Genomic DNA, 21,805 nt, shown 5'->3' on the forward strand with positions numbered 1-21,805 from the left:
CCAACCCAAAACAATAATAATAATACATTTTCAAAACCAAAGGACCAATTTTTTTATATCTTCACCAATAAAAATTATTTGTTAGGACTATAGTCCACCAAACTTTTCCCAAACACTAAAATGGAAAAGAATTTATCATCCAAATTAGATTAAAAAATAAAAAGGATATATAATTTTAAACGGTTCTTTATTTAGTTTGAAAATAGGTAATTCGGTTCGGTTTAACATTTTTAAACATGAAACCAAAGTCGAAAATGAACAAAGAAAATAGTCTAGTTTTGAAAATCAAAACTGAATCGATTTACTTCGATTCGATTCAGTTGAATTTTAAACGACCAGTTTCAGTTTTAGTGTTCAAATTCGGTTCTAAATTAACACCCTTACCCTTGGTGATTGTACAAATAAAAGAAATAGAAAGAAATTCTATCATATGATCATGGGTTAAAGATTCCAACAATGTCATTTTCTTTTAATCAAAAGTGCACGCCGCCACCTGAAACACTATAGCACCTCTGTAAAAAGTCTTAAACACCCATTGGATGGTATTTCCCTTACTACGTCTCTCTTTAGCGTCGGAGGAAACGCTCGTCCTACACTCATACACAAAAATTGAAAGACGAAGTTTTGGTCTAAGGGATCATATAGACTGATAGACTGCCTTTAGTCAATCCACAGACGAAAATATAGTGGGTCCCGTGTAATATCTATAAACGTGTAAAAGGCAATTTCATCAAAAAAAAAAAAAGAAAAAAAGAAAAAAAGAAAAAAAAGAAAAAAAGCAAATGGTAAAGGTGGTAGACGGTAGATTGCGTGTAGTAGATGTGGATCCTAGACGTAACATTCCTAGTACTACAAGAAAGTGAAATCGGTATCATCAGTTGTAGTTTCAGTAACGTCTGTTTACCCAAAAAAAGAAAAAAAAAAAAGAAAAAGAAAAAAAAAGAAGGGTTCAGTAACGTCTATAAATGCCCATAATCTTAATATGGCAGTATAGTATTTCAATTCCTCTTCCTTCCCAAATTGTTGCTTTAAATTCCGAATATACCCCTCCTCGAAATAAAACTCGGTTATTTTCCGAAAATATTTTTTCCGTTGTCTCGTTGCAGAGTCTCCTCACCTCTCTCTCTCTCTCTCTTTCTCGTCTCTGCAGTTCACCGTCCTCCGCCGTTCGCAGATTCGTCGATCGGACGACCCATCTATCACTATCAATGACTATGATGACTCCTCCACCGTTAGATGTATAAAATCATCTCTCTCTCAAAGTCTCAACCTAATATCGGTATTTCATTCCGTATTTGCTTTTGTGTTCAATCAGCCTCTCGTTGGTTCTCTTTCTCTATCGTAGTATATTTTCATCGATTTTGCTGTTCTAGGGTTTTGTTTTCGATTCGGAGGTTCTGAATCAACCTCAATTTCGCCAATTCCACTGCAGTTTTATTCGATGTCTAGGGTTTTGATTCAATTGACAGGGTTTGGTTTGGCTGGATCCAAGCTCTGATTCGCGCCTTGTTTTGCAGCAGGAAGACGACGAGATGTTGGTACCTCATTCGGATTTCGCTGACGGTCCCCAGCCAATGGAAGGTGATGCCTTTATTTGTTAATGAGCATGTAGTTTGAATTTTGCGACGTAACGTTTATAGGTCTCTTATGTTTGGTTAACTCGATTCTTCGGACATGGCTCAATTTTTTTTTTTTAAATGATATGAGAGTTACAATGGGTCTCATAGTTTGTTAACGGTGACTGTTCTTAGGGTTTTCATATTTTCTTTTTCCTGATTACTCTGTTACTTATTAGCAGTTGCGCAAGCGGAGACTGCCAGTACAGTTGAGAACCAGCCAGTCGAGGATCCTCCGTCTTCGAGATTTACGTGGACGATTGATAACTTTACTAGGTTGAACGCTAAGAAGCACTACTCTGAAATTTTCTTTGTCGGGGGTTATAAATGGTATGTGGATCTCTGCTCTCTTGTCTGTTTTCTTCTGCAATTTGATAGGTATTATAATTTGTCCCTTCCGAATGAATCTCCGACCCTTGCATTGTTTTGGGCAGGCGGGTGCTCATTTTTCCCAAGGGAAACAACGTGGACCATTTGTCCATGTATCTAGACGTTGCTGATTCGGTGAATTTGCCTTACGGATGGAGTAGATACGCTCAATTCAGCTTGGCTGTGATTAATCAAATCCATAACAAATACACAGTTAGAAAAGGTATCATCTTCACCATTATTTTTCTCGTCCGAGTCTGGCTGGATAAATCTCTTTGTAAAACAACGTATTTTTGCTTACTTAGGGAAAGGTGCTGTGCTGGACGAAAGATGTGTTTGAGATGTAAATGCATAACTGCCAAACTAGCCTTTGCTTTCTTCTGTGATTACTTATATATTGTCACTGTGCTGTCCCATCTGTACTTCTATTGTCTCACTGACAAGAACTTTGCTGAAAAGGTTTCTTAGACTGTAGGTCTGGACTTGGCGTATATTCATAGCGGAACTTCTTTTGTGATCGCTTACAATACATTTATATTTATCACTGTTCTGTATGTTAGGCTTGTATCATTTCACTCCCATTTCCCCACTTATAAGAACTGAGCCGAAAAAAGGTTCTTTTGGCCACTATGTCATGAACTTTAGGTGTACTTGTTGTGTAGCTTTGTACGAGAATAACCAAGTCCATTTTTTTCATGTGCTAGATGCATTCCACTACGTAAGTTGATATGTATTCGTTATTGTTCTGGAAGTCTTATCTGTTCAGTATGTATTTTTTCTTCTGCAGATGTCAAATTAAAATAACTTCATTCAGGTTGAGATGATATTTTCTTCCAGTGTCTATTGATATTGGTGTTTATTGTGTTTCTTATTGGCGAAAGAGCTCTAGAGATTGAATGTTGGTACGCCTCTAAATTGGTATTAACTCGATCTTTTACTTTGTGCAGACACACAACATCAATTCAATGCTCGAGAGAGTGACTGGGGTTTTACGTCGTTCATGCCTCTCAGTGAACTGTATGACCCTGGTAGAGGATATCTTGTGAATGATACGGTTATAGTTGAAGCTGAGGTTGCTGTCCGAAGGGTTGTGGATTACTGGACCTATGACTCGAAAAAGGAAACAGGTTATGTTGGACTTAAGAACCAAGGGGCAACCTGTTACATGAATTCTCTTCTCCAAACTCTCTATCATATCCCCTACTTTAGAAAGGTCAAGACTTGTACTTGCTTTCCTGCTATCTAGTATCTAGTTGATAATATCTTCCCTTGCTGCCACTGCCCTTTTTTTATAATATTATTTTTCTAACAAATAACTGCTGGATTCAATTGTGTATTTCAGGCTGTTTACCATATGCCAACAACTGAGAATGATATGCCATCGGGGAGCATCCCTCTGGCTCTGCAGAGCTTATTCTATAAGCTTCAGTACAGTGACAATAGTGTTGCAACGAAAGAGCTGACCAAGTCTTTTGGATGGGACACATATGATTCATTCATGCAACATGACGTCCAAGAACTTAATAGAGTTCTTTGTGAAAAGCTGGAAGATAAGATGAAGGTGGTTTTGTTGTTACTTTTTTTTTTTAATTCCAATTTTATCTGATTTATTGAGGCAATCTGAACTTAGCTATTTCATCTACTGGCTCAGGGAACTGTTGTGGAGGGTACAATACAACAGTTGTTTGAAGGGCACCATATGAATTATATTGAATGTATCAATGTGGACTACAAGTCTACAAGAAAGGAGTCATTTTATGGTATCTTTTTTAGTTTCAGTATTCAGTTGTTAGGTTAGTACTGTGTGGTCTTAATCAATATCCTTACATGGTATTCAAATCTTATACATATGACAGACCTTCAGCTTGATGTCAAAGGCTGTCGAGATGTTTATGCTTCTTTTGACAAGTACGTGGAAGTTGAACGCCTTGAGGGTGATAACAAGTATCACGCTGAGCAACATGGACTACAGGTAAGAGGCTCTCTGTTTAGGGTGAATGGTGTGCAACATAGTAATAGGGGAACCATCTCTGTTTTGGGTGAATGGTGGGAAACATGGTAATGTGGGAAGTGGGAGCCATCTAAGCTTAAAACTCACAGGTTGCGGAGTCACTCACACCTGACCTGAATCACAATGTATGATGCTTCCAAGGCATTTATGACGAGCCATTTTGAATAAGAATCAAACTCCAGATTGGTTTTAAAAGTCAAGAATGACTTTTTTTTAATCAGTCCTTACTCCTTAGGTCTGCCAAACTCATCTGTTGTAGCCTTCAGAAGTTGCTGTCACTGACGAGTAGAAGAGACATCTTTGTAGTTTTGTCATTTTTAATATCTTCCTGTTCATTACTGTCTGCTTCTTCAGCATTCTTTGGATATAATCAACATTTTGTTTTATTTAATTGCATGGTACGATGATGTAAAAATTATCTTTTGTCTGATGACTTGCCTGAAGATGTTTCTTAGAGGAAATGTTGTTATTTTGATTTGTCCAGGATGCTAGGAAGGGTGTCCTGTTCATTGACTTTCCTCCTGTCCTTCAACTTCAGCTAAAACGGTTTGAGTATGATTTCATGCGGGACACTATGGTTAAGGTTAGCATTCCTGCTGCTTCTCATTCTACATCATGATTTGTTTTATATGATTTCAATTTTCCTTGTTTATGGCTGTGCTTGCTTTATGTTGGCTTTCTTCAGTGAAGTGAACAAGGAACAGAAAATAAAAAAAAAAAAGATTGTCTGAGATTCTTGAACATACATGTTAATATGGTTTAAGTAATGAACTCTGGTCATTTGTGAAGAGAATTTAAAATTCCATTACTTTGAGTCGTACACACATAATGCGGTTATGAAACTGACAAGTTATGTTAAGCATTGGATCCCTCCCTCCCTCCCTCCACCGGAAAAAAAAAGGAAACGAAAAAAAACCTTACTATAAATTTTCATCCAGCTAGTATGTTGAAAATAACACCACGGGAGATTGAATTTTGGTCCCTCCACTATTGGGATGAGAATACTGTTGTGTTGATGGCTGGGTTAGTATGAGCTCCTCCATGTGGAGTGTCCAAGGTCTTGGTTGATGCAGCAAGGACTCTAGGTTGGGCTAAGGCAGGGCTGTATCCTGTATCTGCACCAAATTCTGAGTTTATTCAAACCCATATCGAGCAACCTATGCCAGCCATTCTGCCAAATCGATCAGTCTTAATTGGAGGAAGATATTTTCCAAATTTATTTCCATATTTCCCAGATTTCCTTGCTGGTTAAGGAGATAATGATCAGATTGTGTGGGCCCCACGGCCAGCTAGCTTGGAGATAATTGACAAGATCTTGTGGGCCCCATGGCCAACTACTGTTAAAGACCAATGCTATTGCGTGGAAGGCTGTTAGATAGATTAATCTTTGTTTCTAATTAAAATATTATTCAATTATTTGATGTAATTAGAGAGAGATATAATTTAGGATTATTTTCCTTATTGTGATAAAGACTAAAGAGGAGGTATCTACCCAGATTTGGTGGGCCCATGACAGCTTGCGTGGAGTACTTTAAATCCAAGAAGGTTGCTGCCTTGCGTGGGGTTTTAGAAGTTTATTATTTTAGTTATTTTATAGATTAAGATTAGGAGTTTTATTTTAATTGGGATTCTTGTTTTGAGATGTTTGTAGAAGAACCTAAGATGTAGTTGGTTGGATTTATAAATAAAGGAATAGGCTGGTAACCAGCCAAGTCGAGTTTAAGAAAAAAGAACGAGGGTTAAAACCATTAATGGCTGTGAGGTACCGTTGAGAGGTTGAGATGCCTAAGTTATGAGAGGGTGAGAGGCCCAAGGGAGAGAGTGAGAGACTCAATCCTGTTTATCCTTCTACCCTATCTTCAATTTTTTTTTTTTATTATCTTATTTGATTTCATTGCGTGATCTGCTACAAGTTCTGCAATCAACAACAACTCAGCCTTATCCCAACTAAATGGGGTTGGCTACATGGATTCTTCAAAACAAAGTAGGGAAAATTGAGGTTCTCACAAAGGGAAAGGAAAATAGGTGGAATAAAGAATACAAATGAAGAAATGGGATAAGAAAATTGAGAAATGGAAAATGGAAAAAATGAAACTAAGAGGAAAGAGGATAGCCCAGTAAATCAGGAAAATCCTAGCTGCATGGTGTCGACAACGTGGATCCTGGCCCTCCAGTAGTCTCTATTTGAGGTCATACTTGGCACAAGACCCAGACTATGCATGTCATTCTTCACGACCTCACCTATGGTCATTTTAGGCCTGCCGCCTAGGTCTTTTAGCTCCTTCGATTGGGATCAGATCACTCCTCCTTACTGGAGCATCCCCAGGCCTCCGTTGCACATGGCCAAACCACCTCAGACGACATTCTCGAAGCTTGTCGCTGATCGGGGCAACTCCCACATCAGCTCTAATACGTTCGTTCCTCACTTTATCCCTCCTAGTTTTGCCGCACATCCATCTTAACATCTTCATTTCTGCAACACATAGCTTCGCTATATGGCTCTTCTTAACTGCCCAACATTCCGCCCCATATATCATAGCTGGTCGGACGGCAGTCCTGTAGAACTTTCCTTTAAGCTTTAAAGGAGTGTGTTGATCACACAGTATTCTGGTTGCATCTATCCACTTCATCCATCCCACTTTAATTCTTTGTGAAACTAGATGATGATTGCTACAAGTTCAACAATTGTTGCCCAGTTTTTGAAGACCAGCATTAAACTTTGTTCATGAAGATCCTGCCTGGGGTTAGGTCCTTTGTGATCCAGCCTTACATTATTGGTGCTTCCCATTGCTGAGATCAATTTTGGAATCTGTAAAGGTGTGTTTGGGATTAGTGTGTTGACACATGGGAATTGGAATTAGGGATTGCAAATCCAATTTTGTCCTTTAGGATGACCCAAAATGCTGGGAATTGTGATATCATGGTAATCACAATATACTATTTTGTGGCATTTAAAAAACCCAGGGGGAGGGGCGTGTTTTTTCAATTTCCTCTCTTTGAAACACATCTTTCCCTCATTCCTCTCCATCCCCCTTGTCCATTCTTTCTCTCTTAAAACAGGTTGAGCTCCCTCTCAGTGATGCAGTTATGCGTAGGAATTAAGATTTATCTTTTTGAGTTAGAATTTGTAATTTTATTTTATTTGGCAAAAGTTTTCATGCATGCATTAAATGCAGTCAGATTGGCAGAAATGTCAATCCGAAATGACATAAAAGCCCCTGCACCCTTTATTTGATGGAGTTGATGGGAGAATTTCCCATGTACGAATACCTTTCCCTTTTATTTTTGATAGAGTTGTACGTAGATTTAGAGCTAGAGTTTATTTCAGTTTGAATCCAATATAGAATCGAACTCTATTTCAGTTTCAAGATAGGATTAGGAGTTGATTTCCCTTTAAATACTTGGCTGTACCCAACGATTGAGGTTGGATTGTTTTGATTGAAATTGAGAGCAGTGCTTACCAGTTCTGCCAAGAGTTGTGTGTGCAACCTTCCCTCCTCCTCTGAGTGTCTCTCTCTTTTCTTCCATACTCCTCTCTTCTTAGTCTCTTCATTGATATTAAATAGCTATTTCCAGCAACACCTGCGATCTACCGGATCTGAACTGAACTGAACTCTAAAAATCCTGTCCAGTTCTTCCTAAAAATTGGAGCAAAGCTTTCCCCATCTGATTTTTAGATCGAAATACACAAAGGGCTGTGAGATCAAGACCAGAAACTACTGCTGGTTCCTGTTCTACACTTCTACCATCATAAGCAAAGTCTGGTAAATTTCCTTTGATGATTTGACGGCTGTTCACTGGGATAGTGCTTGGATTTTAAGGATTTTGTACAGCTATTCAAAGGCCCAAATCCTCGGCTTGATTGAAACTACTGCTTGGAAATTTCCGTGGTCGAACTCCTCTGACTTCTTTCTTCTGCAAAACAGTTTTTTCGGAGCAAGAGGCCCACCCAAAATAACCAGAGCCTTACCACAATAGAGGTTCTATCATCTGGGTTTAGGTTGTTTTCTCCCAAATCCCAATCTATGAGACCTTTTTTTTCTGTCTATTGATGACATCATTCCTATTGGCTTCACGATTTTGTTGTTAGGTTTTATTTGGAGTTGCAGATTAGGGTTAGATAGATCCAGTTATTAGGAAGAGAAATAGAAAGGAAGCGGAGAGGTCGTCTTCTCTCTCTCCCTACTACTCTAATCTCTCACACTCCTATATTTTCCTTTTCTTCTTTGTCTTTTTTCTTTTAATTAGAATTCTGATAGGTTAAGTATCTCTATACAAACAGTTGAAATTATCATATTAGACAGTATGATGCATAGACACTAAAAAAAAATGCACTATAATTCTTTAGATACTCAAATACTGATGATCCAATCACACCATAAGTGTGTACGGAACAGATGTTATTTGCAGTGTAGCACTGTAGCCTAAAGTAAAAAAGAAAGTATAAGTTGAAAACGTAGTTTGCTTTTTGCAGCAAATATTTGGGTGGTCAAATGTTACCGCAGATGTCATCTTAGTTGTATTTGACAAGTGTTGCAAGTTGAAGTGAGACTTGTTATTGGTTGATAGTTTTGGGAATGTAGGATGGGGAAGTCCATGGTTGATTATGGAAGCTTCACTAGTGCTTGAATGACGATAAAGAAAGGGAGGGGATATTGTTTATTATATGTTTGGCCTATTTGGGTTGGGTGACTTAAGGAACTGTTTGATGATTCAACATGGTTGACCGCTGAAACTGATTACTAGTGTTGGCTAGATTTTGATATCATCGGGGTCTTTTTTCTGTGACAGTTGGAGATCCTTTCTGCTGGAGGACATAGAGTTGGTTTAGGTACACTTGTTGGTTCTCATCTTTTGTGCAATTTTTACTTTCTAGCTCAAATGTTTATTGCTTTACAGGGTGATGTTTTTCTGCTCTCTGTACATATTTATACCGTTAATATATAGCACAATGTGCAGAGGATCAGAGCTCAGACTGGTAAGTTTAGGCAGTCGGCAAAAAAACTAGAGGAATAGGATGCATTTGTTGGGAACTTAGGAGTATTACCAGTAGATGACATGATTAGAAGTTTTTACTCAGATGGTTTGTCATTTTCAGAGAAGACAAATGTATTGAGTGATGGAGTGCAATTCAAAGAACCTAAAAGTACTGGTGGAAGGGGATAAGACGTGTGATTCAAGGTGTTCTCAAAAGATTTGATGATTGTGATTTATCACTAGATATCAGTCCGAATAGAGTCAACATTTGCATAAGATTTGTGTTGCTATCCAGGGATATTCCGAGATTAGTGCTAGTGTTGGGATGCATACCGATTGTGGACTGCAGGCAGTGTATAATAGCATCTGTTGTGATTTATCACTAGATATCAGTCCGAATAGAGTCAACATTTGCATAAGATTTGTGTTGCTATCCAGGGATATTCCGAGATTAGTGCTAGTGTTGGGATGCATACCGATTGTGGACTGCAGGCAGTGTATAATAGCATCTGTAGGAAGGGGAAGGACTCCCAACGTAACTCTTGGTATAAATTAATATCAGAGTAACTATGGTTTCCTTCTCTCTTTTTAATACTGCATTGGAGGCTTATAACTATAGTGACCAACTTCGCCAATGTCCAGTGTTGCAGTTACCGTTTGTTAAGTTGTGTTGGGCTGCTGTCTTTTGGTAGAAGTCTCGTACTCGAGCCTCGGGGGGGAGTTGTTCCTGGCTGTAGGTAGACACGGATGCTACCATAACACTGCCCCCATGGTCTTCCTCCTTGCTTAGCAACAGTAAGTGCCTTTGTGGAGCCATAGTGGGGCAACCAAAGAACTATAATTTAAGTTAAATTGCAAATTGTTGTTTCATATACTGCATTTTTTATTGAGCAGCTGGGCTCGCTTTTGACTGGTCATTATTCGTTATTATCTTTGTGCAATGAACTGAATTTCTTTTGCTTGGGAGAATACTTTTTTTCCCCCTGTACTTTTTAAGGTTCTTTTCTGAAAATGGTTTAATTTATTATTTGACTTTCATTCATGTAGATAAATGACCGCTATGAGTTCCCTCTGGAATTAGACCTTGATAGAGAGAACGGAAAATATTTGTCCCCTGAAGCAGATCGGAGAGTTCGCAACCTCTATACCCTTCACAGGTATCAGTTATGCCAGGAATGAAACTGTCTGGATTCAATTACTGAACAATTGGTCATTGCTCAAGTGATATATAATTATTTAACTTCAGTTATCTGATTGGAGGGCAAGGATCCATGTAGCCGACCCCATTTAGTTGGGGTAAGGCTGAGTTGTCGTTATTGAGTTATCTAGTTGTTGGAATTTCTCAGCAAGCAAATTTCTTGTGTGATTGGTGTTTGGTGGGTAGTTTTGGATTTTCAGTTCAACAGTAACATTCTTTTTTTTAAAACTATAGTATACTCAAAAGAAGGATAGTTCTTGTACTTTGGTTTTATGAGCAAAACTTTTGTGACTTTACTGTTAAGAAATTACATGCTTTCTTCCCTTCCTCCCGATCTTACTCATTCTTGTTTGTTTGCAGTGTTTTGGTTCACAGTGGCGGGGTGCACGGTGGACATTATTATGCTTTTATCAGGCCAACCCTCTCTGACCAATGGTGGGTATTTTAGCCTTGAAATGATGGTGTTTGTAAACATTGAAATGTTTCATTGTTATGATATTCTAAGAGTACTGCTGGGGCTCAAATAAAGGCACTCATAATTTACTGGTGTCTGCTAAATTGCAAGTTTTCTTTGCCAAGTTTAGGACACTTTTATTAAAAAACTCTGCTCAATCATGTGTGGTACTGAACCAATCTGTGTTTTTCCAAGTTTAGGGCACTTGTATTGAAAAATCTATCCTATGATCATGGGTGATACTGATCCAGATCAATTGGATCAAACAATCCAATCAAAAGTATCGACCAATCCAATGAGCAAAGCTTTGATATACACAGTGGAACTGCTGATCCACGGTATATGGTAGATAGATTGGATCAGTCAGGCCAGATAACAATTTAGACTGGACATGCCAGTAGTGATCCTCAAAACCATGGCTATATAGTATACAAGGTGTCAACGGCTTTTCATCACTCATTCAGCCCAAACTCATAAGTTAGTTTGGTGGCTCTCTCTCAAACTTCACTTGTTTACACTGACTTATTGATTGTTTTTTCTATATTTGTTTTTCACCTTTGCTGCTCACTTGGGGTGACTCTGTGGGTTTGCATTGGCTTGAACATGTGCATTGTGGTTTATGTTTTTGTGACAACTTAATGCTTGAGTGGCTTCGTAATTCTGTTTTATATTTTATTTAAGCTAATTTTATATGGCCCAGCATCATTGTGATTAATTTTTAATAGTAATTTTGAAGTGGTTAATTGTTATATTCAGGTTCAAGTTTGATGATGAACGGGTAACAAAAGAAGATGTGAAGAGGGCCTTGGAGGAGCAGTATGGTGGAGAGGAAGAGGTGATGTTATTTTTATCTATATGCCTCTAAGTGCACTTCTTCTAAGGATCATTCAGCTGGAATTTCATTTTAACGTGTTTTCAACTTTTCATTCTTTCACCTTTTTCTAAAACAGTTACCACAGACAAATCCTGGCTTCAATAACACTCCGTTTAAGTTTACGAAGTACTCCAATGCATACATGCTTGTATATATACGTGAAAGTGACAAAGAGAAAATAATTTGTAACGTGGATGAGAAGGATATAGCTGAACATCTTAGGGTAAGATACTTGTTGCCTGAATAATTGATTGGAATTCTTCTGTTTTTTTTTCTTTTTCTTTCTTCCTCTCTCTCTCTTTTCTTTTTCTGAGAAGTCCTGGGAACATCTAACCTTGTATTTCAGATAAGATTGAAGAAAGAACAAGAAGAGAAGGAGCACAAGAAAAAGGAAAAAGCAGAGGCACACCTTTATACCATCATAAAGGTAAATGAATGCGACATGCTTTTTGAACCATTGATTGCGTAAAGAGAGTCAGAATTGGTGAACTGCTTGCTTTTCTTACTGAAGCAGTTGTTTGGTACCATTAGGTTGCACGAAATGAGGATCTTGTTGAGCAGATTGGGAGGGATATTTATTTTGATCTTGTGGATCATGACAAAGTCCGGAGCTTCCGTATTCAAAAACAAATGCCTTTTACTCTTTTCAAGGTATGGTTAAGTAAGTGTTTGCATTGCAGTTCAGGAAGTTTGGCAACTTGGAACAACGCTTTTTTACTAGAGTTGATATGGTGGTTTTTGTTGAAATAATTTTTGGGCGCTAATTATCTAGTTGCTACATGGAAGGGTTCATGATGTACTCAGTTAGCATATTATTTGAGAGAGAGTTAATGGAAATAGAAGCAGAGTGCCAACGAAATCTCTGTGGTTTTTCTTTCCTTAGAGTAGGAAGCGTGAACAGCAGAGCAGAGCATGTTGTCTCGCGTTACAACATGGAATTTGTTGTGCATTATATCGGACATGTTTTCTTTATCTTCTCTGCCTTAATAGGATTTTGCCATTTTGGTGCTTTTTTTTATTCTTACTGTGCAAGTGTTGGCCTATTCAGAAATTGTAGCTTACGTTGGAGTTTACTGTGCTGTGTCTATCTCTCTCTTCCCCCCTTTGAAATGACTCCCTTGTCCCTCCTGTATGATGCCCCGTCTCACGCCCTGCACGCGGGCGGTGTGCCTATCCCTCTCCCTTTTTTTTATTGGATTTTATGGTGTTATGTATGCCAATGTTCAGATGGTTTGGATTGCAGTTGCTGGGTTTGAGTTTGCATCCAAGTGTTAGATCTGTTTAACCGAAAAATTAACTGCAAGTGACTTAGTATAACGTGCTGCTTATGCGTGTTTAAAGGGAAAAAAGAAGTAGAAATATGAAAATATAATTCTTGAAACTGTTCTGTGAGTACAAAGTTTTGTTCATTAATCATGATAGATTTGTATCAGTGACATATGTTATCTTGGTAATTTTCAGCGAAACAATAATATGCAGGACAAAAGCAAATATCGGTCCATGATTAAAAACTCTAGGAATTAAGATTTAGCCTAATTATCATTTTTTTTAATGTGGTCTATTTCCTAATGAATATGAGAACTACTGCTTCTGATGAGAGTATCAACATTCTCAATGTCCGAGGATAATTCTCTTTCTATTCTGGGCATTTCAGTCTTAAGTCATTCTGCTTTTTTGGCGTCGCTTGTTTTTAAGATCAAGTCCTTCAAGCATTTTCAGGTATTATTAATGTGCATTTCTCATTCTGTCTTCTCCAAACTTGTCCTGCGGGCTAGATTCGGGCTTCATAGTCTTGCTTCCTTCATTCTTTACCCAATTGCCCTTCCCAATGAAATTGCTTTTCCCTATTTCTTTCGTTTGTTTTCTCTCATTGCCATATCAAAAGGGTGCATATAACTAGTTAACAACCAATGGTTATCTACAATTCATCCGCCCATGCCCACTTTCTCTACAGAAAGAAGTCAAACTCCTCCACATTAGAGTTTGTACACACAGCCCACCAAATTATTTCAAAAACAGAGAACGTGGTCTTCTTCAATACTACATTGAGAGGTCCTTCAATAGTCACTGTTCCCATCTGCAGTAGCTGAATAGGGCATAATCGGCCATAGGCTCATCAAGGCACTGCACAATCTGTCCCGTATGCTATAGACAAAAATACACAAGGTGAATAAATGGAGTACAGTTTACTCCAGATTACCACTTATGACTTACCAAGCGTCTATGACTCTGTTCTATAGACCGTCTATCCAAATGAAGAGTAATTCCAAGCCAGGAATATTCAGCAGGAAATTAACTCAACAGGATTGCATGAAATAGGGAAAGAACCAGAAACAGAAAAGTTATTGAAGCTAGGAGTAAACAGTTCAGGTTTGGTTCCAATTTCAGTCAAAGGTTCCATCCTGGTTACGATCTGACGTGCTAGGTTGTGTCAGAATTTGACGGTTGAATTGTGAGATCTGGAACAATCCTACTGCAAATAGGAAAAATAACAGAACTACAGAATTGATCATAAATTTTCTGGAACTCAGAACAGATTTTAGAAAGGAATAAATTTGGAATAACTGAAGTCAGAACTAATGACAGAAATCAGAAACTGATTGGCAAACAAATCTGAAAATTAAATTAAGATCAGAAGTTGATAGATATAGATAGAATAATAGGCTATGAATGAATCCACTCTTCCACCAAGGATTCCACCAGGTAAACTCCCTGCATCCACAGAGGTAGGTTCACACCACAACCAAAATTCAGAAACTAAACATCATTATCTCTTGGGAAAATTTCACGGACACCCCCTGTAAGTATTCAATATGTCACGGACTTCCCAAACTTGGTCAGAATATCAACCTTCCCCCTGCCGTTAAGCAAAGTTAGTACCCAAAGGCGAAATATCCATTTTACCCCTTAGTTATTTAAATAAAAAAATTGTCATTTCATCTTCTTCCCTCTTCTTCCATATTCTTGACATTTTGGAGAACTGCTGCAAGTCCATTTTGGGCGACCATCACCTGCTCCGGCTCCGGCGACCATTACCAGCGGCAATTTCAACTCCAGTGACCAGTACAGCGGCCTTCCTCAGCTATGTTGATTCCATCCCAAACCCATATGCCTTCCATTTTTCTAATCCAATCTATTATTCAGATTTCTTGATTTTCAAATGGAAAAAAAAATTGCAAACTTATATTAAATAATACACATCTTTGTCAGCCGAGCCAAGCACACCGGATTCCAACTAGCAACACCAGACAGTTGCAGCCATTGAAGCCTTCAAAGTTTCAAACCTCGGACTTTTGTAGAGGAATCTTTCCCTCTCTTTCTCTCACTTCCTCTCTTGAAATTTGACAGATCCATCGCGTCAATAGATCGTGAGGCCAAACAAAAGAAGTGAAACAAAACCAGGAATCCAAATCTTACCAAACGATTTGGGGGAAAGGATGTAATTAAAGAGACGAAAACCAGATTAATTAATGGGATCGATTCAGATTTCAGAAACATACTCTCTTAACGTTTCCAATAAATCTTTCTTCTCAGATCGGCAACTGTTACAGTAAAATCGCCATGACCAATTCGCTTCCTCTGTCGGAACCAAAGAGGAAAAAAGGAGAAAAAATCTACAATTTCAAAAAACAGAGAAGAAGAAAAACAGAAAGAATTATAAATCTGTCTGTACAGGTATCGATCTTCATTGTCCATCAATTTCCAACCTTATTCCTTCCTTCTTGGACGGCAGGAAAAATTGGGAGGGTTTTAACGGAACCGCGGCGCTCATCTCACATGAAGGAAGGGGGTGAGAGGAGGAGACTCCTTGATCCTTCTTTCTTTGACAACTTCCATTTCTCGTCCAAGTAGAACTGTGGAGCAGACGCTGCAACTGCCTTATTCCTTCCTTCTTGGACGGCAGGAAAAATTGGGAGGGTTTTAACGGAACCCCGGCGCTCATCTCACATGAAGGAAGGGGGTGAGAGGAGGAGACTCCTTGATCCTTCTTTCTTTGACAACTTCCATTTCTTGTCCAAGTAGAACTGTGGAGCAGCCGCTGCAACTGCCATTTCCGTTCACTCAGGAATTGAAGAGAACACAACAGAAGAGACACAGAGAGAGTAAGGTGAGAGGTTGAGAGATGGAAGAGGGAAGTGTGTGCAAGGGTATTATAGGGAGTTCACCCTATGGTAAGGGTAATTTTGTCATTATAAAAGAATTAACAGCAACTTAACTGCACAGTGGATTAAGTTGAAATAAAAACATAAAATAAGGGTAGTTTGTGATATTTTTCCAAAGTTTGGTATGTCCGTGATATTTCATATACTTATAGGGGGTGTCCGTGAAATTTTCCCTTATTTCTTTAAATCGATGTGATGGCTTGAAGGCCTTACATGTATTTATAGCTTCTCTAAAGGCATGTGATAGGCTTAGAAGAGAAGCTTTCATCATCCAACCAAGAGGAAATAAGAGCTTCCATCATCTAACCGATAGGAAAGCTCCAAACTAACTTATTACATCATCCAGTCAATAAGCTTGGAATAAATTAATCCCAAACGAGATAAGCTTTACAATAAAAAAGAATAAAAGGAAAGAAATAGACTTCTAGAAGACCCCATAACTAACTAATAAATTTTGTATTCCTACTTCCTATCCATATTTAAGGTCCATCGAAGTGGCCTATTATAACAAAAGTGTAACCCAACCCAAGGATTATTTCCACTATATAAGTCCATTTTTTTATTTATCTGCATCATAAATATCTGTATCTTGTCAGGTGAAGGAAGTAATTGTGGTGGCATTGATGAGCTCCATATATTGTGTTTGGAAAGGTGGTGTCTCCATGTAATTTACCCAACAAGACAACTGAAAAGTGCCTAGTTCCCTAAAAATCATCTCCTTCAACTTAGATAATAGCTCCATCCCTAACCTAAGGGTGAAAGAGGTCGGTGGGTGGTTTAAGCTAAGTAGCCCAGGTCGAGTTATGTTCAAACAGAAAGAGAAAAAACAGACTTCACGGCAACTAAATCTTCATTCTAATCTAGAAAGATCGATTCTCAAGCCCTCCGGTTTGGAAAGTACCTCTAAACCCCTTCCGGAAACAACAACGGGCATCAACTCCCATCAGTATGGTTCAATGCATTTGTGGAACCCACACCCTTTGCCTTTTCTCCACATGTAACAGTCCCTTGTCCGTACCTCCTTGTCTTGGGAAATTGAGTAGTTACTATGACTCAACTAATCCGTTTCCCAAGTAAGTGGGGCCAAGAACAACTCAGGTTTTTATTATTTAAAAGGGGTTTCCCTCCACACCTTGTATGATGCCAAAACCTTACACAGTCTCTCCCCAGAAAATAATCCTCTCCATCCTCAAGATTTTCACTGCTTTCTATTTTATAAATGCATTCCATATTGCCGCTCATTAATCCACACCAGCCTTGTTCTCATCCCTGCATAATCTACCCCATACAGGTTTTAATTTCTGCCTCCATAAACAAATTTCCTGCCTCCATATACTCCCATCTGCCCAAAAATACCCCAACTGTTTTTTTTTTTGGGGGGGGGGGTGTGTGTGTTGGGTTGGAATGCCATAGCCATTGCTTACTGGTCTTTTACCCCTAAAGCACATTTCACCTTCGGTTGGCACGCCCAGCGCATCCTACATATCTCAAGTATCGTTCTTCAGTTCTTCCCACGCCACAATATTTCTTGTAAGTTATTAGTTTATTTTGCTTATTGCTGGAATCTATGCCATAAAACATTCCCACCTTCCTGCTTTTAAGGGTTAATCAAACCCATTTTTCATTTCCTTGAGTTACCCTTGGCATTTGAATTAAAATGATATATAGGAAAAACACCTCATAATGGTAATGAGATAACTTCCCCATAGTCACCTTTTGTTTTCTTAAATTAGTAGGTGAGTCTCCCCTCTTCACCTCCCTATAATCATCTTTTTCCCCATCTCTTTTCTTCTCCCCACAAAAAGCATTCCTTCTGTTGACAAATTTCTCCCCCACCACATTGGTGCTATCCATGGTAATGGTGTTATGTGTAATATTGGTCATATTGTGCCGTGGGTATTTTTAAGAACCTTAGGTTATCATTTTTAATCGAGGTTTGCGTACCTTCTTTTGACAGATATACTTTCCAATTTGGTATTCTTTGCTTTTGGTTTCCCCCCACCATTTTTCTCATGGCTTGCTCTTCTGCTTTGCCCCATTTGCTGTCTCAAAATATTTCTTGCAGTGGCTGTTTACCATGTGATTCAGGTTATCGGCATTTTCTCGTCTCATTCTAGCACCTCCAAGTGGAACCATCTCACTCTTGAATTAATTAATATGGTATTCTGAAACTGCTAACGCCAATAAGAAGTGCTTGAGATATGCTCGTTTATGTGATTCTTTACAAAAATTAGGGAATCATTTGCAAAATGCAATTTCGATATATTGGGGTCATCTTTTGAAACTGAGAAGCCTTCAAAGAATCGGCAATTTACCTACCATCCAATTCACCATCTTGCATAGTGCTTTGGTTGTGTGAATGAATAGATTTATGATTAGGAATATCCTTGTCTAGTTTCCATGCTTCCCTCGAGTTCTTAAATTTTACTTTTTCCATGACATTGTTAAAAAAAAAAGAGCTTCCCAGTGTATGATGCTTCCGCTACTGCAGGGTCTGGGAGGCGCAAATGTACGCAGACTTACCCCCGCTTCACGGAGATGCTGTTTCCATGTTTTGAACGCGCAACCTGATGGTTGCATTAGTGCAACTTAACTGTTGCACCAAGGTTCACCAACTTACATTTTCCAAATTAGAAAACAAAGCTCACATCGTATGTAGTATTTAGTCAAGGAAACTCCAACATAGGTGGTCTGGTGACTTATAAGTATTAATCTTACATCATAAATCACTTACAAAATGATTTTACATGATAATTCTCTTTATTGGCCACATGTCAATTTCCTGGTTTGGAAAGAATGAATTAGTTTTTTGTTGTGACAATATACTTACTGGAATTTAATTCATGCCAGGGGTGGTGGGACTAACCTAACCCTTCCTATGGTGCTGTCAAAGATGCCATCTGGCATCGTGAACATCCTGCCAACCATTTACTGAACATAAATTTTCCCCTTTACATAGGTGCAGTTTGGAACTTCTCCCCTCTCTATAGATGATGATGTTTATGAAGCTAATCTAACATTATTTGATTCTTCTGTAATTGCTTCTAAAAGGGCTGATGCACTTTTTGTCAGTATTCAGCAAGTTTATTTTTAGTTTGGAGGATTGTACTCTCTTGATTCCTCAAGGTGGTTTACAGTTTTTGAGTTACAACAGTAAGAATCTCTGAGGATAGTATTTACTTTTTTCCAAGCTTAGCTTTTAAAGTCCCTAGGTCATGAGAGTTGAGAATTAGCTTGCATGTGGTGCAATTTTGCTGCAGATCTTTGCCATTTGTTTTACACTTTTACTTGTACATTTTAGCAAAAAGGGATACACTCCATTTTGGTGCTTCTGATTGGCAGTTGAGAAAATCATTTTTTTGGCGGGGTGGGTGGTTGGTTAACATTCTTGGTTCATGAAAGAACGATCCTTTTATCTTGGCGATGCTTACTTTGTTTGGTACTTGGAAAGAACTCACAATAATCAAATTTGTTTTTTCTCTCTCTAAGTTCTTGGCTTTTTCCTTTGCTTGGTTATTGTCTAACTATAAAAGTGGTTCACAGGAGGAGGTTGCTAAAGAATTTGGCATACCAGTGCAATACCAGCGCTTTTGGCTGTGGGCAAAGCGTCAAAACCATACCTATCGTCCAAACCGGCCATTGACTCACCAGGAAGAGCAACAATCTGTAAGTGCTTTCCACTGTCATTATTGTTTGTTTTATGGGATTCACTCTCTTCTATATTCGAAAGTTATCATGAATTAAGCACATGTATTGCTTTATTTTTCCTTTAAAAAGATTGTGATTCGATGATCTATATTTAATAAGTTATCATGAATCTAGCAATAGATGCATTGTTTTACTTCTTGGTGTTTTTTCCCCCATTAAAAGCAAAAGGCTGGTGACCTGCTCCTGCATTTTGCATGCAAAGTGATATTACACGATAATCATCATCCTGATTGTTGTTAATGGGGCCTGGATGTGTGTCCTTTCTATATGAATGTCCACCTTGCTCTGGGGATATGGTTGTTTGGAATCCGACATTCTGAATGTGTTGAATGGTTTATAGATTTATTGCTATGGTTAGGGCTCCTTTTGATGAAGGGAATGCAAATTCCAGAAGAGGGTTCAGACTGAAGATTATACAGGATTGATGAGAAAGTTATTTTCTTTGCTTATCCTACACCAACTTGTGAGCGGGGGCTTTAATTGTTCTGATCACTAGTTTCGTTTGGTGAAGTATGCCATTCCTTCCAGAAAGGATTATTCTTTACCTTACAAAAAGGTTTCACCTTCTTATGAATGCAATAAGAAAATACACAATTAATGTGCCCTTTGCACATGTCGTTGAGGAGAAAGGTAGTCACCTGCGCATTGTTGTTTTGGTATCTATGTGTTGCTGCTCTCCCTTTTTGCTTTGAAAGGGTCTAGATTGAGAAGTTCAATGAGCTGTGGCCATGGAACTTGCTTCGTTCTTGGACTATGCAAAGATTTCTCTTGGATGTTATTCCTTTCACGTTATCAGGCTTAATCATCAGGTGGGTTTTTATGTGATTTGACAATTGACATTGTATTGCTTTTATGTGAAGGTTAATAATAGTATTCAAAACTGGAGGAAGGTATGTGAGTGTAGACTTTGGATAGGTTCTCTCTTGGGAACCCGATCGAGCTATGGTGAAAAATGAGGCTTCAAAATTTTGGATTCGAATTAAATCTTTTCTGTCCTAAACTGAATTAGAAGTTTCTGCTTAGGCTCTGCTAGTTGTTGAAAGCGCATTTATAATTTAAGCTCCTGGTTCTGATTGAGGTGTTTAATATCAACAGGACAGTCGATCTCTGATGTTAATGCCATCTAGAAAATGGAAGAGATGCATTTTATGATTTATGCAACCTTCCTTGTAGGTTGGACAGCTGAGGGAGGTTTCAAATAAAGCGCATAATGCGGAGCTCAAGTTATTCTTAGAATTGGAGCTTGGACTGGTAACTATCCTTATTTCAATTGGATTTAATACATTGTCAAGATTGCTCGAGTGTGGATATCTTTCTCCATTTTCTGCAGTTAAATGCTTTTCCATATTTGTCGTACAGGATTTGCGTCCTATTCCTCCACCGGACAAGACAAAAGAGGATATTCTGCTTTTCTTCAAGCTATATGACCCTAAGAAGGAAGAGCTCCGGTGCTTAGTGTTTCCTGCCCTCCTACTGTTGTTTTCCCAATGCAAAAATCATTTTTTTTGGGGGTGGGGGATAAACCAAATGACATGGTTTTTTTTTTTCAGGTGCGTTGGAAGGATTTTTGTTAAGGGTACTGGCAAGCCTGTGGATATCTTAACAAAGCTTAATGAAATGGCTGGCTTTGCCCCGAATGAGGAAATCGAACTCTATGAGGTTAGTCTCTGGTCTTATACTTCATTTTCTCCCACCAGGGGAGGGAACTAAGTCCATCTGATGTTTGTCGTGGAATTGCTGCTGTTTTATTATCTTCTGTTGACTCTACTCTGGTTATACACAGTCACGCACATTGGAATATCTAAGTTTCATGCCCATGCTTTTGTATTGACCAGGAAATTAAGTTTGAGCCTAGTGTCATGTGTGAACACATTGACAAGAAACTCACGTTTCGATCTAGCCAGGTATTTATTATGCATGGGTGATTATACGTGTGCTCATTTATTGCTTGCATTTTCCATGCTAATTGAATTAATATGTTTCCTTTGATTGCAGCTTGAAGATGGGGACATTATTTGTTTTCAGAAATCTCCTCCTGTTGACAGTGATGAACAGTACCGATATCCTGATGTTCCATCGTTTTTGGAATATGTACATAATCGTCAGGTGTGTTTTTTCTGAGGACTTTATTGATTATTTCACAAGCATACCCTTGTCATATTTGTTAAAGCAACATATGGCAGCAAATTTTATAGTAATGGTAATATTGGTTGTGGAAATGGTAGCCGTAGCAGTTGTTCTTGTAGGAGGAAGAAAGCAATGGAGAACTCTTGAGTGTAAATATTATGTTATAAATGAGTAAATGACATTCTACAGTATGTAAGAGTGATAGTTAATTCAGTGGTATGTTATATCGTAAATCAACATCCTACTGTTCATTAGATTAGAAAGTAATAATTGAGTCATTGTCAAGTGCAAGCAGGATTTTGTGTTTT

The 21,805-nt window shown here is 38.4% G+C and overlaps 1 protein-coding gene across 6 annotated transcripts in view; it reads left to right on the top strand.

Moving 5' to 3' along the window:
- The first annotated feature begins 1,032 nt into the window (after positions 1-1,032).
- LOC122660582 (ubiquitin C-terminal hydrolase 12) overlaps positions 1,033-21,805 on the top strand; it is a 31,704-nt gene continuing 10,931 nt past the window's right edge. The window contains exons 1-21 of one of the 6 annotated variants that reach the window (XM_043855984.1): positions 1,036-1,238; positions 1,518-1,581; positions 1,796-1,946; positions 2,051-2,208; positions 2,933-3,198; positions 3,328-3,546; positions 3,637-3,745; positions 3,842-3,957; positions 4,481-4,579; positions 10,021-10,130; positions 10,532-10,606; positions 11,382-11,460; positions 11,576-11,722; positions 11,846-11,926; positions 12,031-12,150; positions 19,206-19,328; positions 20,544-20,621; positions 20,730-20,818; positions 20,921-21,029; positions 21,206-21,274; positions 21,366-21,476. In XM_043855984.1, coding sequence (XP_043711919.1) covers positions 1,209-1,238; positions 1,518-1,581; positions 1,796-1,946; positions 2,051-2,208; positions 2,933-3,198; positions 3,328-3,546; positions 3,637-3,745; positions 3,842-3,957; positions 4,481-4,579; positions 10,021-10,130; positions 10,532-10,606; positions 11,382-11,460; positions 11,576-11,722; positions 11,846-11,926; positions 12,031-12,150; positions 19,206-19,328; positions 20,544-20,621; positions 20,730-20,818; positions 20,921-21,029; positions 21,206-21,274; positions 21,366-21,476 — 2,403 coding nt within the window. In that variant the 5' untranslated portion in view covers positions 1,036-1,208. Of the gene's footprint in view, positions 1,239-1,517; positions 1,582-1,795; positions 1,947-2,050; positions 2,209-2,932; positions 3,199-3,327; positions 3,547-3,636; positions 3,746-3,841; positions 3,958-4,480; positions 4,580-10,020; positions 10,131-10,531; positions 10,607-11,381; positions 11,461-11,575; positions 11,723-11,845; positions 11,927-12,030; positions 12,151-19,205; positions 19,329-20,543; positions 20,622-20,729; positions 21,030-21,205; positions 21,275-21,365; positions 21,477-21,805 lie in introns of all 6 variants that reach the window. The other 5 variants (XM_043855983.1, XM_043855973.1, XM_043855980.1 and 2 more) reach the window with 5 other exon arrangements.

Source organism: Telopea speciosissima, chromosome 1 (assembly GCF_018873765.1).
Source record: "Telopea speciosissima isolate NSW1024214 ecotype Mountain lineage chromosome 1, Tspe_v1, whole genome shotgun sequence".
In the NCBI taxonomy this organism is placed as follows: domain Eukaryota; kingdom Viridiplantae; phylum Streptophyta; class Magnoliopsida; order Proteales; family Proteaceae; genus Telopea; species Telopea speciosissima.